Source organism: Meriones unguiculatus, chromosome 19 (genome assembly GCF_030254825.1).
Source record: "Meriones unguiculatus strain TT.TT164.6M chromosome 19, Bangor_MerUng_6.1, whole genome shotgun sequence".
Classification (NCBI taxonomy): domain Eukaryota; kingdom Metazoa; phylum Chordata; class Mammalia; order Rodentia; family Muridae; genus Meriones; species Meriones unguiculatus.
The window spans coordinates 40,930,992-40,945,904 of NC_083366.1; the positions used below are offsets into that span (position 1 = coordinate 40,930,992).

Here is a 14,913-nt window from a genome sequence, read left to right on the forward strand (position 1 = left end):
TGCAATAATAGCAAACAACGACGGGGCACCTGTGCTCTCCATGGAATGCAAAGTGCTTCACAGGCATCAACCTATGCCAGTGAAAGTGCCAGGCTTTGCCCTGGCACTGCCCAAGCACCAGTTTATCACTTTCCTAGGTCACGGCTGCAGGGAATAAGCATGTCCCCATCTGAGTTGCCTCTGCTCTGAGCCCACAGGCCTGATGAGTAGAATCACCACTCGCCATGTCCACCTGCTGAGTCCTGATGGTACAAGTCTGTGTTTACTTGTTTCTGTGTGACTTTAATGACCATTGAGCTCACTAACAAGGGGCTTAAACAAAACCTAACATTTTCTGGACATTTCTGGGTCTCTCCCAAAGGCAGCTGGACGGCCTCTGCCCCCTCTCTCTCAAATACATGCATCTGTTTCCAAGAAAGAGGCTACAACAGCTCATTTTCAGGCACTGTTCCAGAGCCAGGCTCTTCCCACGCAGCCATCTATCAGCAAGCATTCCCTAGGGAAATGAGGAAGCAAGAGCCAGCTCCCCCACAGGCCCCACACTCTCACTCACCATGGTGCTGCTGTGCTCTGCCAGGTCAGCCTCGGAAATGGCCTTATTGTGATGGAGGAAAAGGTCTCGGAGAAAGTTCTGTGAAACCAAGGGTGACAATGAACACAGTGAGAAAATAAAATACAAACTGTGTAAGATCTTTTCAGTTGGGTGGGGATTGCAATTTGTTTCATGGAGGAAGTAAAACATTAAATAAGCATTAAGTGAGAGCAAGGAGGGCTGCCATTGAAAGATGCTCTTGGAACTCAGAGAGGAACTCTAAGCACAAAAACATGTCATAAAAGCTTCATTCACCTCTTTCCCAAAGACAGCAGCATGACAAGCGCTCTCCTTTACTTATTTCCTCATTTATTTACACATTTTTAAATTTTAATTTATTATTGTGCTTTGTGTGTGCATGCATGCACACGACTAACACAGGGGGCTGCGCAAGAGCATGTGGAAGTCAAAGGACAACTCTGTGGAGTTGTTTTCTCCTTCTACCTTTATGTGGCTCCAAGAATTGAACTCAGGACATTGGGCTTATGCCATTTTACTGGCTGAGCCACATTGCCAGCTCACTCTCCTTTTAAAGTAGCAAATTCAAAGCCGCATGTCTTAGACCCACAGATATATATCTATTCCCCCCAAAGATGACCAAACCAACCCTTCACCCAGTGATACTTCCCACTGATACTCACGGAAAGCTCAGCAGCTGATATGAAGCCGCTGCTGTCTGCATCGTATTTGCGCCAAATCTGCAAACACACGAGAGCCATTACTCTCAAGTCTTAGCTACCTGACTTCTTGTTACCTGACAAGAAGAAGCCTAATAGAGGGTTTATCTCAGCTCATGGTTCAAGAGAATACACCCACTCGTGGTGGAGAAGGTTCAGCTGTGGGAGTTCAAAACAGCTGGTCACATTATATCCACAGTCAGGAAGCAGAGAATGGACAAAAAGTAGGGCCAGGCTATGAAACCTCAAGGTCGAGGCCCAGCGACCCACTTGCTCCAGTCAGGCTCTACCGCAATCAGAGACCAAGTGTCCAAACACGTGAGCCAGGGAGGACCTTTCACATTCAAAGCAGAACACCGAACGTCCCCGAGTATTTTCGGGTATTGACTTATACTGGTTTCCTGTGATTCAGCATCTGAAAATGGTCCCTAACTGGATACAAATAAGACATTTCCTGTGGAGATCAAGGCTAGCTGGGGTGACAGTAACTGTTTGGGTGGAACTTGGAAGAGATGAAGGTGCATCCCTGAGATCTTCCAGAGCCACCCAAGAGGACTGTGCCTCCATTGGAAAACTCAAAATAGAATCCTAAGATAAGAGACTTCTGTTGAAGATGGCACAGAAATATCTTCTTTGTGTTAAAAATCCAGAAGTGCAAGATACTATGCAAATACTGCTTTAAATATAGCGCCGAGCTGTCAAGAACGTGAGAGAGGTTCTAAGAGACCCCACAAGACAAAGAAGCAAAACAAATGTGTCCTAGGCATGCCTGTTGAGCTTGGACCACAGAGGTGGGCTTACTCAGAGAACTGTACTACTGAGAGACAGCTCTGAGGCAACACAAAGTGGAAAATGTGGCTGTTACCTATTTACAACTAAAATGCTACAGAGTAATGTCTTGGTGAAATGATGAACTTTGGGGGGAGTAAAGATTCTAAGAGCAAGACGAGTTTTCTCGTGTAACCCTAGCACTGCCTGGGTTACACAGCATTAACTGCCTGGGTTACACAGCATTAACCTGCCAAAAAAACAAAAAACAAAAAACAAAAACAAACAAAACAAAACAAAACAAAAAACCAAGCAATTGGCCCTGATGCTTATAATCCTAGAGCTTTGGAGAATGAGGCAGGGGGATTACAAGTTCAAAGCCAGTGTGGGCTACATAGAGATCGTGTCTCAGAAAACCTAAAGCTTCACAGTGGCAAGCCATCTGTGGTGGTTTGAAGAGGTGTGGCCCCTTGGATTCATGTGTTAGAATGCTTGACCATAGGGGGTGGCACTATTAGGACCTGTGGCCCGACTGGAGGAGATGTGGCCTTGTTAGAGGAAGTGTGTCACTGTGGAGCTGGGGCTTTGAGGTTATATATGCTCAAGCTATGACCAGGGTTGGACACAGTCCAACAGTCTTATTCTGCTGCCTTCCTTCAGATCAAGACTCCTCCAGCTTCATGTCTGCCTGCACACTGCCATGCTTCCAGCCATGATGATAATGGACTAAGCCTCTGAAACTGTAAGCCAGCCCCAATTAAATGTTTTCCTTTATAAGAGTTGCCACGGTCATAGTGTTTCTTCACAGCACTGGAAACCCCAACTAAGACACCTTCTCTCTTGATGGTTGAGGCCAGCACTGATGCACTGAACTGCAAGCTAACACGAACCCTTCCTTAATTTGATTTTGTTGGAGATTTTGTCATAGCATCAGGAGAATAACAAATATATCATCTGCCATGGTCTTAATTTCTAGACACAATCAGATTGTAGGCCCTGCAGGGGTAATGTGAGACACTGTTTCTGACACTAATATTTAATGAGAACTAGTTGGAAATGTCATTCATTTCAGCCTGTGTCGTTTGTGATTGATTTAGGCAGGCTTACAAAATCTGTGTTAAATGTAAGTATACTCATTGGTGAAAACGTCAAGTAATTCTAAGAAGCATTCATTTTTACAATGCTTGTCTCCAAGTTGTCTCCATTTAATGATCTTATAATAATCATTGCATATGAGTCACTGGAGAACTAAAAATTTTAAGTGAATAATCAGTAAGCCTGTTTTTAAGAATACAAAATAAAAAGATGCCCAGGCAAGAAAAACAAAAACAAAAACAAAAAAAAAAAAACAGACTCATAGGAAAGATGACACCCTATAAAATAGGAGAAACACGAAGAAGGAGATTTAAGACACAAAAAAATGGGGGAGAGGAAAGGAGATGGTACAGTGGACAAAGTGCTTGCTTTATTCAGACTTGCTGAGTTCAGATATTTAGCACCTATGTGAAAAATCTGTAGGTGACATCATGCACTTATAATCCTGGCTCTGATAGGTGGAGACAGGAAGATCCTGGGGCTCCTAGACATGAGTTCCATGTTCAGTAAGAGATTTCATTGCAAAAGTAAATAAATCAACAAATAGATAGATGATAGATACATAGATAGATGATAGATAGATGGATGATAGATAGATAGATAGACAGATGATAGATAGATGATAGATAGATAGATAGATAGATAGATAGATAGATAGATAGATGAGGTAGAGACCACTTGAGGAAGATACCCAGCATTAAACTGAGTCTCCTCTGTCATTATTCTGTAGAGATTTGCTTTATAGTGATGCATAGTGTTTTTCAGGACTGGGATTTTTCTCTGTTGTTTCTGTTGACGGGCCTATGATGTGGAGCAATGTTCATAAGAAGCCCAACCATTCAGTCAAAAGGGAAAAACTGTTTAAAAGTTAAGCCTAGTCCAGATTGAATTTTTGCAGTTACTTTCCGTGACATTCTCCCACAGCGCAGGACTGCGAACCTCAGTGGTAATCTGAAGACTTGCGCATTTCACTCTACGTTTTTATGCACTCTCTTTACCAATCTTATTGCTTTTGAAAAAGTACAATTATTTTATCTCTCATGTCTTGGATTACAGGGATATAGTTGTGGTCCATTCAGATCAATTCTATGAGTTCACTATGCACATGCTTGTACAGTTTAACAGCAGGATAAACAATTGTTCAAAGGATGCTAAACCATGGTAATATTTTAGGAGTGAACCAGCTATGAAGCTGTCATGGCTCTACAGCTGTGGCCTCGGACAAACTCTGACCTGTACTTCCCTGAGGTTCTTCACCAATGTAACAGTCACTCTCCAGAGGCTGAGGAAGTGGGCATCTAAGGGGCAGTGAAGCCAGAGAAACCATCAATAATGTCTTTAATTTTTAGGCCGTACAAGGTCCACTGACTGGATCAACACTCAAGCAAATTGTATTTTGACTGTGCTGTGTCTTTAGAAGGCTTCTCCAGCCTCTACAGATCCCTACTGCAGCTTCCTAGCTCCTCTATCTTATCCTTTCCACCTACCTGCCTGACACTGGTGTAGGCCTTCCTCTGGCCCCAACTAAAGAAACTTCCAGCTCAGAAGCAGTCCAGACCAGTAATAGGAGAAATAAATAAGCTCTCCTGGAGCCTTATTTGCTTGTCCTTATCCTCCAGGTATACCTCTCCCTTAGCGGCCAGACAGAGGAATGGATGGCAGCTGCTCCCTCTTTCCCCACGGAGACAGGAACTCACCTGCATGAACTCCACACTGTTATCCAAGGGAGTTTCCAGGCGAAAGAACAGGAGGAAATTTTCATCCTCAGATAAAAACAAACTGGCAAGCTACAGGAAACAGAGAGGAGGAGTCATGGACTCTTACCATTGTTCATTTGAGAAGCAAAGCATGCAGTGCTTACAGCTCTAAGCCCTGGACCATCATTCAATTATTGCTTCTTTCAAAAAGTACCGTATTCCTATTAGCTACGAAACTACGGAGAGCTCGAGACAGAAAATAACAACAGCAGTAACGGTGATGGTGAATTTGTTTATCCTTTAATGTGTTCTACATGCTTCTCTAAGGACCTCTACCTCTAAGCTGATAATTAATCTATTTATATTAGAAAGTAAGTATTGCTCTAAGGTTCATACATGCCGAATCAGTCATCATTTCTGGTTTGTTTTGTTTTGTTTTGCTGCTTTTTGAGACAGAGTCTTAATGATGGCCAGGAACAGCATTGCACTTTTATGATAGGTCTTTTGCCTCAGAGTCTCAAGTGCTGGAATTATGACAGTTAGCCACCACACCTGGTTTAATTTAAATTACCTTGACAAGCAGCTCTAAGACACACACACACACACACACACACACACACACACACACACACACACACACCTGAACAGGGACACACCATTTTTAGTATTTTTTTCTTCCATTTACTTTAAGCGGTAGAGTCTGTCACGAACCCACACTCTCAAGCCCACACTGAACCTCTGCGTTTTCCTGGCTGGGTGCTATAGATGGCAGAGTTCTTGAGTGCCAGATGCAGAAGTAGGAGTGATTTCTCTGCCTAGATCCCAAAGTGCTGGCTGTGGTTTATACCCTTTAACATCTCAGTGTCTATCTTCTACAATATGCAACTGTGTTGATTCAGCTAGCTGCCTTCCTACAGAAAGCACCGATTTGTTTGGTTTACTTCACATGGTCTGTGAGTAACGTCTTCTTCCCTAGTGAGCGCAGCACTGTCTCAGCACACAGGCAACTTTGGTTGGGCCAGTTAAATCATCTATTGTCTTCTTTCCCAATTGTCCCCATGAATAAAAGTAACTTCCTCTGGGTTTTGTGCAATGTCACAGAGTGGGTCCAGAATGTACCAGTTACTCATGTGACAAACTCATTGCCCTGTCAGCCACATAGAGGTATAGCTCATTCAGTCATTTCCAGTTCAAAAGTCTTGATAATAATTAGTAACCATACAATAGGCTCTTCATCATTTCAGTGTATACTCCTTGTAGTTTTAATTGCGAGGCTGGGGGAAATGACTCACTGTACACTTGATGAGAGCAAAGCATGAGGACCTCAGTTCAAGTCCTCAGCACCTATGTGCCTGTAACTGTAGCGTTGAGGGGCAGAGACATACAGATCATGGGGGCTTGACGGTCAATTGTCTTGGCCAAGACAGCAAGCTTCAGGTTGAGGTGAGGCTCTGTCTGTCTGAAGGAAGTAAAATAAAAAGCAATTCAAGGAAGTCCTCCTCTGACTTTCATATGAGTGCTCATGGGCCACACATTCACATACATGCCTATACCATATATACCCCAAACAGGCAAGCAGACATACACACACACACACACACACACACACACACACACACACACACAGTAAAGTTGTAATGTGTACTATAGCAGTAACACCCTCATCCATCTCATCATTACTACATCTCTTCATTTAATCATAGCCACACTCTGTGAGTGACTGGTCTATGCCATCCAGGTCTTGCAAGCATATTCTCTCAAGTGACACAACAACAAACACACCTAATTATGCATGTCTCCCAGTGTATCCTGTTCTAACTGGAAGAGAAATAATAGGGCCAGAAGACTGTGGCAGGCAGGCACTACATGGCTAAGTTGCTTTAGTAGACGCTTAATAAAAGGAGTTGAAGTAAACCAAGGTGTTTTCTGGTGGGCTTTTGTTCGTTGCATTGTTGGCACTACACCACTACACCTGCCAGGCAGGAGCTAGATGGCCAGCCTCTTTTTTCTTGTTTTTTTTTTTTTGTTTGTTTGTTTTTTGTTTTTTTTTGCTTTGACACAGGGGTTTCTCCCATGGGTGTAGGGCTGTCCTGGAACTTACTCTCTAGACCACGATGGCCTCAACATAGAGATCTGCCTGCCTCTCCCTCCCTAGTGCTGGCATTAAAGGTGTGCAGAACCATACTTGATCTCCGTTTTATTCTTAATGATCTTCTGGGAGATATATTTTTCACCCTTCCCTAGGAGCTGATGCAGAGGTTTCAATTCATGCTCAGTAAATGTTTTCTGACTGCCAAGATTCGATTGGCATGGGATGGTATACAGAGAAACGTTGGGTCAGAAACACTCTAAGAACTGAACTGGTGTGAATGTTGGTTGGTCTGCTTAAAATGTCAAAAGAATCACACAGCTACCCACGGTGACACACACCTGTAATCCCAGCATTTCACAGGTGGAAAAAGAAAGATCCAGAATTTAAAGTCACCCTCAGCTATACAGTGAGGTCCAAGCCATCTTGGACTAAATGAGATGCAACTTCATAAGTGAATGGAAGGTAGGTAGATTCTTTATTCCTAAGCAGATGACAAGCCAGGTGTGGTGGCACATACCTTTAATCCCAGTGCTCAGGGAGGCAGAGGCAGGCAGATAGCTGTGAATTCGAGGCCAGCCAGGCCTACAAAGCAAGTCCAGGACAGCCAACACTACTATACAAAGAAACTGTGTCTCAAATAAAAACAAAAACAAAAAATGCATATGACAAAGGAAAGATTATTTCAAAAATATTTTCTAAGCCAACAGCCTTGCAAAAATTCTGTTGGAGGCATTCTCAATTGAGTGCAAGATTTGCTGACTTCTCTGTTGTTGTTCTTGTGGTTTTGTTGTTTTGAGGCAAGGTGTTTTGCTGTTCTTGTTGGTTTTGTTGTTTTGAAGTGACAAAACCAACAAGACAAGCTGGCCTGGAACTCACTCAGTAGCTGAGGCTGGTTTTAAAGTTACGGTAATCCTCCTACTTCAGCATCCTGAATGAGGGGGTGCCAGACATGAGTTACCACGTCTGTCTTCCATTATCTTTTATAAGAAATGGCTTCTCATGAGTATAAGGACATGAGGTGTGTGGTAATGGAACTACCTCTTTCATCGGTATGCGACCTTCTTTAGAGACGTCATGGGCAGCCATTAACTGTTGTTTCACTTTCTGCACATTCTCTTCCACGAGAGTGTCCTGCAACAAACCACGTCCAGCTCCGTTAAAGCCCCACGACCACAAGCATTCACAGCACGCAGACTGATCACCACGTTTTCTCTAACCACTTAATGATTTTGTCTTTTCCAGAAGGCAGAGCAGTGACAGACATTTCCTGATCAACCAGTCACCTATCAATAGCCACAGCAAGTAAAAGAGATGTAAAGAGGCTTAGAGACTACAGTGGACATTAAAAGACTGCATTTCAATATCATCATCTATTTGGGTGAAAGCAAAGACTGAGTTATAACTAATGTACGAGAGTTCTTCCCAAAGACTCAGAGGTTTTACTTTTTTTCTTTTTTTAACTAAACAGTCCAGCTTTGAGTACCCCTTAGCTTCTCTGTTGGGGAAAAATAATTGCAAGATAAAAATAATTTAGAAGGAAGGCAAAGAAATAAAGTAGATGCTGTGTTACTAAAGATATCCCAGCCGCCTCCCATGAATAATATTTCCTACAGGCGCCTCTCTTCAATCATCTTCCCTAGAGACGCCAAGGTCAGTGCAGGGAATTTGACATATATGACTAGCAATGAAGAAGGAATTGGCCTGCAAGAGCCCCGAGGTAGAGGTGATCCCAAACATTACCCATTTCTGAGTCCGTAGTTGTTGGGGTTTATACTAAATCCTTCTCCTTACCACCACTCTCAGGAGGTGCCAAGTTCATCAGCTATAAATTACCAGGGCTGAGAAGAAGTGTGACCCGAATATCCACCGTGCATGCTGGTGCCTTGGTAAGGCTGACTCAGCTTCTGGAGGCCTCCCTGGAAGCCTCCCTCATCTGGATTTGCAGGGCATTTGCTTGGTGGTCTTGGACTAACCGAGATGCTGCCCTTTCTCAGAATTCTCAAGACTGACTGTAGACTGCACTGGGAAATAAAAATCTTCAAATAAAAAAGGAGTCTGGAATGGCCTACGCATTCGTTACTCCTATCTCATTCAGAACAGGATCCACAAAAACACATTAGCTCAACCCAAGTCTGGGGCTTAGTACAAGCCCAGGCCACACTGCTTTCTACTGACTTCCCCAATGCACTGCCACACATAATGCCAGCCTTGGGAACATGACAGCAAGACAGGCTTGGCCCATGCTGCCAGAGGGCACCTTTGTCTTGATTTTCCTTCCATTCAGCTTCTCTTCGGACAGTGTCCACAATGATGAGGAGATGGAGATGGTAGGGAGGGAAGCTAACTACACAGAATTCAGAGCAGAAAGGTTGGGCAGGGAAATACAAATTTGGAGGGTATCAAACAGGAGATGAGCATGAAGCTAAGCTCTTTCCATAAGCTCACTGAGTCTGCACAGCAGCTATGGGAGACAGAAAAAGTCCTTGTACCTTGCAGCTGTTGGCTTCATTTCTTGGCCTTCTGCCACTTTCTTCTTTGAAGGGGTGTGTGTGTGTGTGTGTGTGTGTGTGTGTGTGTGTGTGTAGTGTGTGTGTGTAGTGTGTTGTGTCGGCTGTGGTTTGGATTTCTGTTTTTACTTGACTAGTTTATTATCAGTGTCTTCTTGTTTTGGAACCAGTCCCTTCAGCTGCACTGTTCATATGGTGCATGCTTCCAAGAGTGTACAACCAGGTTGAAGAATGACACCAACTCCCCTTTTCTCCTCATCTGGAGATTCGACAAGAGGAATAATCCAATTCATGACCATTGCCTGTTGCTACCCTCATTCAGGGTATATGTGCCTTCCAGATCAGTCTTGCTGATTTAGAAGAGTGAAAGAGAAAGGATCAGAGTGTCTGAGGCGCCAGATTTGGAAGCCTGTTGTTTCAATGTGCCCATTGAACAGGAAGAAAGAGTGATGTGACAAGGGGGGCAATAGTGACTCAGACTGACATGGCACTTTCAAGTGAGGTTCAGCAATTAGTTGAACATGATTCTCAGGTGTGTCCAACCTTTTGATACTGTGAGAAGACATTCTCATCTACATAGTTCACAGTGGAGAACCAGAGTCATATTACCAAGAAAAGCAATCTCATGTTTTAAGTAAGTTTCCAACTTTGGCTGAACATCATTGATTGATGTCTTTGAACTCAGGCAGTCCTTGGACATCCTGGCTTATCTATAAACTTCAAAAGACCCTTAAGCTTAAAATACAGTCCTTGGGAGTCCTGGTACTTAGATCAATAGAATCAACTTAATGCCAGGGAAGACCCAGACATCAGTGCAAAAAAGTAGTCCCTGGCAACTGGACTCCTGTCTCACTAATTACAGGAAGAAGGTTTCTTACTCTTTGCCTTTGTTACTTGTTTCTTACTTGTTACCTTTGTTGTCTTGGAAGGAGGAGACTCAGTCATAAGAACTGAAGGAAGTGCGTGCATGAGAAAAAAAAAACAAGGAAATCAATGTCTCAAGTCCCCACCTGCAAGTGTGGAATAAGTTTCATTTGGAATAAACTTCACAGAGACAAGACTGTATGAAAACCAAGAACTTTTGTTAGTAAAAACATAAGATTGGATAAAATAAGCAGTTATTTTAAAATTTTAAGCCAAAGCAGAAACACTGTATTTATATCAAGACAACCCATTAATCAAATGGACTTGTGTGCTGTAGCCACACCAAAGCCATCTGCCAGGCTGACGGCTTTCATTTTATATTTAGAATGATTAAAATAATGATTAAATGATCCAAATAAGAAGACTTAGACAGATTGACTCTGTAAGTACATCAACCAAATGTATTCATTTGAAGATTATAAATGGGGAATAGTGAAGAGCCTTGTTTAAAAACCGAGTATGTTCCTAAGTGAGTTCACACCAAATGAAAAAAACGTGGGAGGGGACATTAGTGAGCTGAGACTAAAGCCTCTGGTGACAAAACAGGAAGCAGTACCTGAGCTATTTGTGTCACCCTGAGTAAATATTGTGGGTTCCTGAGATGACCACCTTCTCTCCACAGATGCCTTTCTTTTCCCCCAGAACCTGTGGCATGAGGACATGGCTTACGGCACTCTCCAAAGTCAACAGCTTGGAAAACTTGCTCTCACAAGCTGGAAATTACCATAGTTTGTTTTCAATCTCAATTTCTTACATGATTAGAAAATATATCTTCATGGGGCTGGAGAGGTTGCTCAGTGGTTGGGAGCACGGGCTGCTCTCCCAGGGGACCTGGGTTCAACTCCCAGCACCCACGTGGCAGACCAAACTGTCTGTAACTTCAGTTCTTAGGGAGCTGACACCCTCACATATGCAAGCACCCCACATGCAAGCAGAACACCAATGCAGATAAAGACATTTTAAAAAGAAATATATCTTCCTTTACCCACTAGTGAATGTCAGACAAACAGGCTGTATAATAAAGGCCCAAGGCCACATCATCACAAGGACATGTGCCCGGTGGGTGCTTCAACTGCTAGAATGCACTTTCTACTTGTGTTGGCTCGACACAGTTCTTCACACTTTGTGGACGTGGAAATCCAGAACCAGGGTATTTTAATGGCACATTGGCCCCAGCTCTATGTCTGGAGTTTAAGATAAATATTAGACTCTGCCTACACATTGAGGTATTTCTTGCTCAAACTATGAGGCTTCTGTAAAGTGGGCTGTCAGAGACAAACGCCAGCATTCTCTTTCTCCTGTGGAAGGTGAAGAGGGTTTCCTTCGTTTCCAAGATGTCCTGCCAACCTGGTTCCTTCGTGTGTTAAAACTCTAAATGTGGAGTAACCTGTCTGGTCTCAGTCCCATAGGCCACCTCTTTGTCTGGTGATGGTGCCAGCATGACTGCATTAAGGAATACCTAGAAACCTGACAAAGGTTGCCGAGTCTGCCTGTGAGGTGTTCCCAGCGTAGAATAGAGTATGAGAGGAACGTCATACTCGTGTGTCGACGAGGAGAGTGTAATAAGCAGTCTTAGTTGTGAAGTTGATGAGATCTGAAGGCAAACCTTTGGGCAAGTCCGTGAGGGCATTCCTAGAAAAGTTTAACTAAGGAGAGATGACCCCACCCCCACCCCACCCTTGAGTGTGGATGGCATTGTCCAGTGAGCTGGGGTCTGAGACTAAATCACGATGAGAAAGTGAGCTGAGTACCAGAATTCATTTCCCTGTGCTTTGTCGCCACGGATGTACCAAGTGACCAGCAATACCGTGATGAACTGTACCCTTGTACTGAGACCCAAAATAAACCCTTCTTACTTATTAAGTTGCTTTTTCATATATTTTGTCACAGAATAACAAAATAAGTCGCACAGAAGTCTGAATGGGTACCAACTGCATGGCTGAGATGGAGAGCATGACCACAGAAGGCAAACTACTCTCCCCTCTATAAAAACTGCAAAGTGCTCGTGCCCTGCTGGCCTGGCCATTCCCATAGGACGTCAACAACTTGGCTGTTAGTGGAAAATTAGATGTCAAAGCAGGTCAACACGAAGCCATTATAGCAGCAGCCATCTCCTTGGCTTTATGGAGCAGGTTAAGTGCTCAGTGAGATCGGTGAGCAAATAGCTCACTGTGAGGAGCCTCATAGTTCTTCTCTCAGAATAAATAAACCCCTTATTTTTGTACTTCCTTGTGTGCGTGTAACTTATCTGAGACAGGGTCTCCTGTATCTCAGGCTGAACTTCAACTTGCTATGTAACTGAAGAAGACGTTGATCTGCTGATCCCTCTGTCTTAACTTCCCCAAGTGTTGAGATTGCAGGCGCTTGCTGCCATGCCTGACTTATGCAGCACAAGACATAAAACCCAGGGCTTTAGACATGTTAGGCAAAGCTCTATAACAGCTGAACTCCCCCAGCCATCAAGATCCTTCCTCTGGCCTCTCAGTGATAATTCTTTTCGGAAGTGACCATCCTGTCTTAGAGTTTGGGAACTTTGAATGCTTTTTAATCTTCCTCTGTTTGCTTTTTTCAAACGCCTCCCCCATCCACAGTTGAGTAAGTGTTGTCTAAATCATGGATTCATGTCAAACCATAGCCCAAGCATTTGCGTTCTCAAGGCTCAGAGGCTTCAGAGTGAGCTTCTGGCATGGGAAACTGGGTGACAAAGTGGTAATAGGAGTCTTAGTTGTTGGATTCTTCTTCAGCCAGACACAGGGCTGGTGCAAAGGCAATAATGAAGGCTGGAGAGAAGCATACACAAAGATCTGGACAGAGGGCAGGAAGAGCTCATGGCTTACCTCTCACCTGCCAGCCTTTGCCTCACAGGCTGCACATAGCAGGAGAGACAAGAGAATAAGGAAAGAAAGACTCTGAGAGCAAGAGAAAAGCAGACAGAGAATGGAGAAGAGAAACTTAGGATTGAAAAATAAAAAGCAGAAATAGAGTCGAGACAGGGAGACAGGAAAGAGAAAAAGAGAAATAACAGACCTGGGGATAGGAGAGAAAACAGAAAACTTTGAAAAGCAGAGTGGAAGTGGAGAATTCAAGAAACAGATGAGAAATACACAAAGATCACACTAGAGGCACAGAGAGGTCAGAGAGCTAGGAATGCAGTAACAGGCATGGAGAGGCATAGAACACAGAAGCGGGCAGAACAAAGAGACAGAAAGAGGCACAAAATACAAGAGGCAAACAGAGGGAGATCAAGAGGTGGCTTTGGTTTGGTATAATTTGGTTTTCATTTCTCAGCTGGCTGTGCCACCTTTTGATACCTTTCCCTGAACTCATCTAGGTTGGCTCTCAAGTGGGACTATGTACCCATCAGTGTTCCTCCCTGTAGAGACAGACAATTCACACAGCAGCCCCAGACCCTTTCCTCCTATAATGTCCACTTTGAAAAGGAGTTCTCTCCATGTTGAATGTCAATCACACACCAGCCTGACCTTTGGTGTCTCTATGTTAATTTTTTTCCCCTCTCCTTTGGTACAAGAACCATCTAGAGTTAATTCTCATCTCTCCCGGCCAGATTTACCATCTGGGTAAACTGCTTTACATTTATATCTGACCCTGAGCATAGTGGTTTCATTCTGGTTCATGAGAAATCCACAACCTCTTTTAACCAAACAGATCATGGGGAAATGGCTTTTAAATGGCTTGTTTGTCATGTGTGAACACGGAACCATAAAACTCGTAATATCTTCTCCACTCTTTTGTGCTTTTGATCTACGAGCTACCCTACCTCTTGTTGAAATCCATTAGCAGAGATGTAACCAAGGAAACACTCAAATTAGAGTTGACTGAGTCCACAAAAGTTAGGCACTCTAACTGCATGACAGATGTTTCAATGAAAATCAGTGGCCAGCATGCCTGATGTGCTCGTACCTTTTATAAAACCTGCCTAAAGCTCTTTACGTTGCTAGGAGAGGGAGTAATGTTACATGCAAAGAGAAAATGAGGTCAGATGGGATTACAGCTTCAAATCAACACAAGGCCAGGTCCATGCTTGTGTTTAGCTGAGAGACACACACTCGAATGCTCTGTGCCATGAGTACTTACCTCAGTGCCAGATTTCGCCAGCAAATGGTCAAAGAAGGCATCCAGGTCTGTCTCCCTTATGTAACCTTTTTCTAATGCAAAAAGGTAAACATAAATAATAGTCACTAATAAAGAACAAATGTGGCAGTATTTGTCTAAAAGAATATTGTAGGTGTGAGAGGGGCTTGAAGCATTGTCACATAGACCCCAAGCTAGCCTCAAACTCGGCTATGTAGCTGAGGACGACTTTGAACTCTTGATCTTCCTGCCTCTACCTCCCAAGTTCTGCTATCAGAGACATGTGCTACCATAGACTTGGGCTTAGTCTGTTTTATGTTCCCTATGCACTCCTTTTAAAGTTCTTCTTAAAACATTTGTATTGTATTTAATTATGTGTATGTGTGTCAAGGGGTTAAGGGTACAAGTCAGTATAGGTGCCCTTAGAGACTGGACGTGAACATTAGATCCGCTAGAGTTGAGTTACAGG

The 14,913-nt window shown here is 43.4% G+C and overlaps 1 protein-coding gene across 2 annotated transcripts in view; it reads right to left on the reverse strand.

Annotated features, from left to right (window-relative positions):
* The window catches only part of Scgn (secretagogin, EF-hand calcium binding protein), a 39,456-nt gene that overhangs the window by 23,594 nt on the left and 949 nt on the right, over positions 1 to 14,913 (reverse strand). Inside the window, exons 2-6 of one of the 2 annotated variants that reach the window (XM_021642854.2) lie at positions 14,448 to 14,518; positions 7,960 to 8,052; positions 4,830 to 4,919; positions 1,234 to 1,290; positions 554 to 631 (exon numbers count right to left, since the gene is read on the reverse strand). In XM_021642854.2, the coding sequence (XP_021498529.1) occupies positions 554 to 631; positions 1,234 to 1,290; positions 4,830 to 4,919; positions 7,960 to 8,052; positions 14,448 to 14,518 (389 nt within the window). The remainder of the gene's footprint in view (positions 1 to 553; positions 632 to 1,233; positions 1,291 to 4,829; positions 4,920 to 7,959; positions 8,053 to 14,447; positions 14,519 to 14,913) is intronic. The other variant, XM_021642855.2, reaches the window with a different exon arrangement.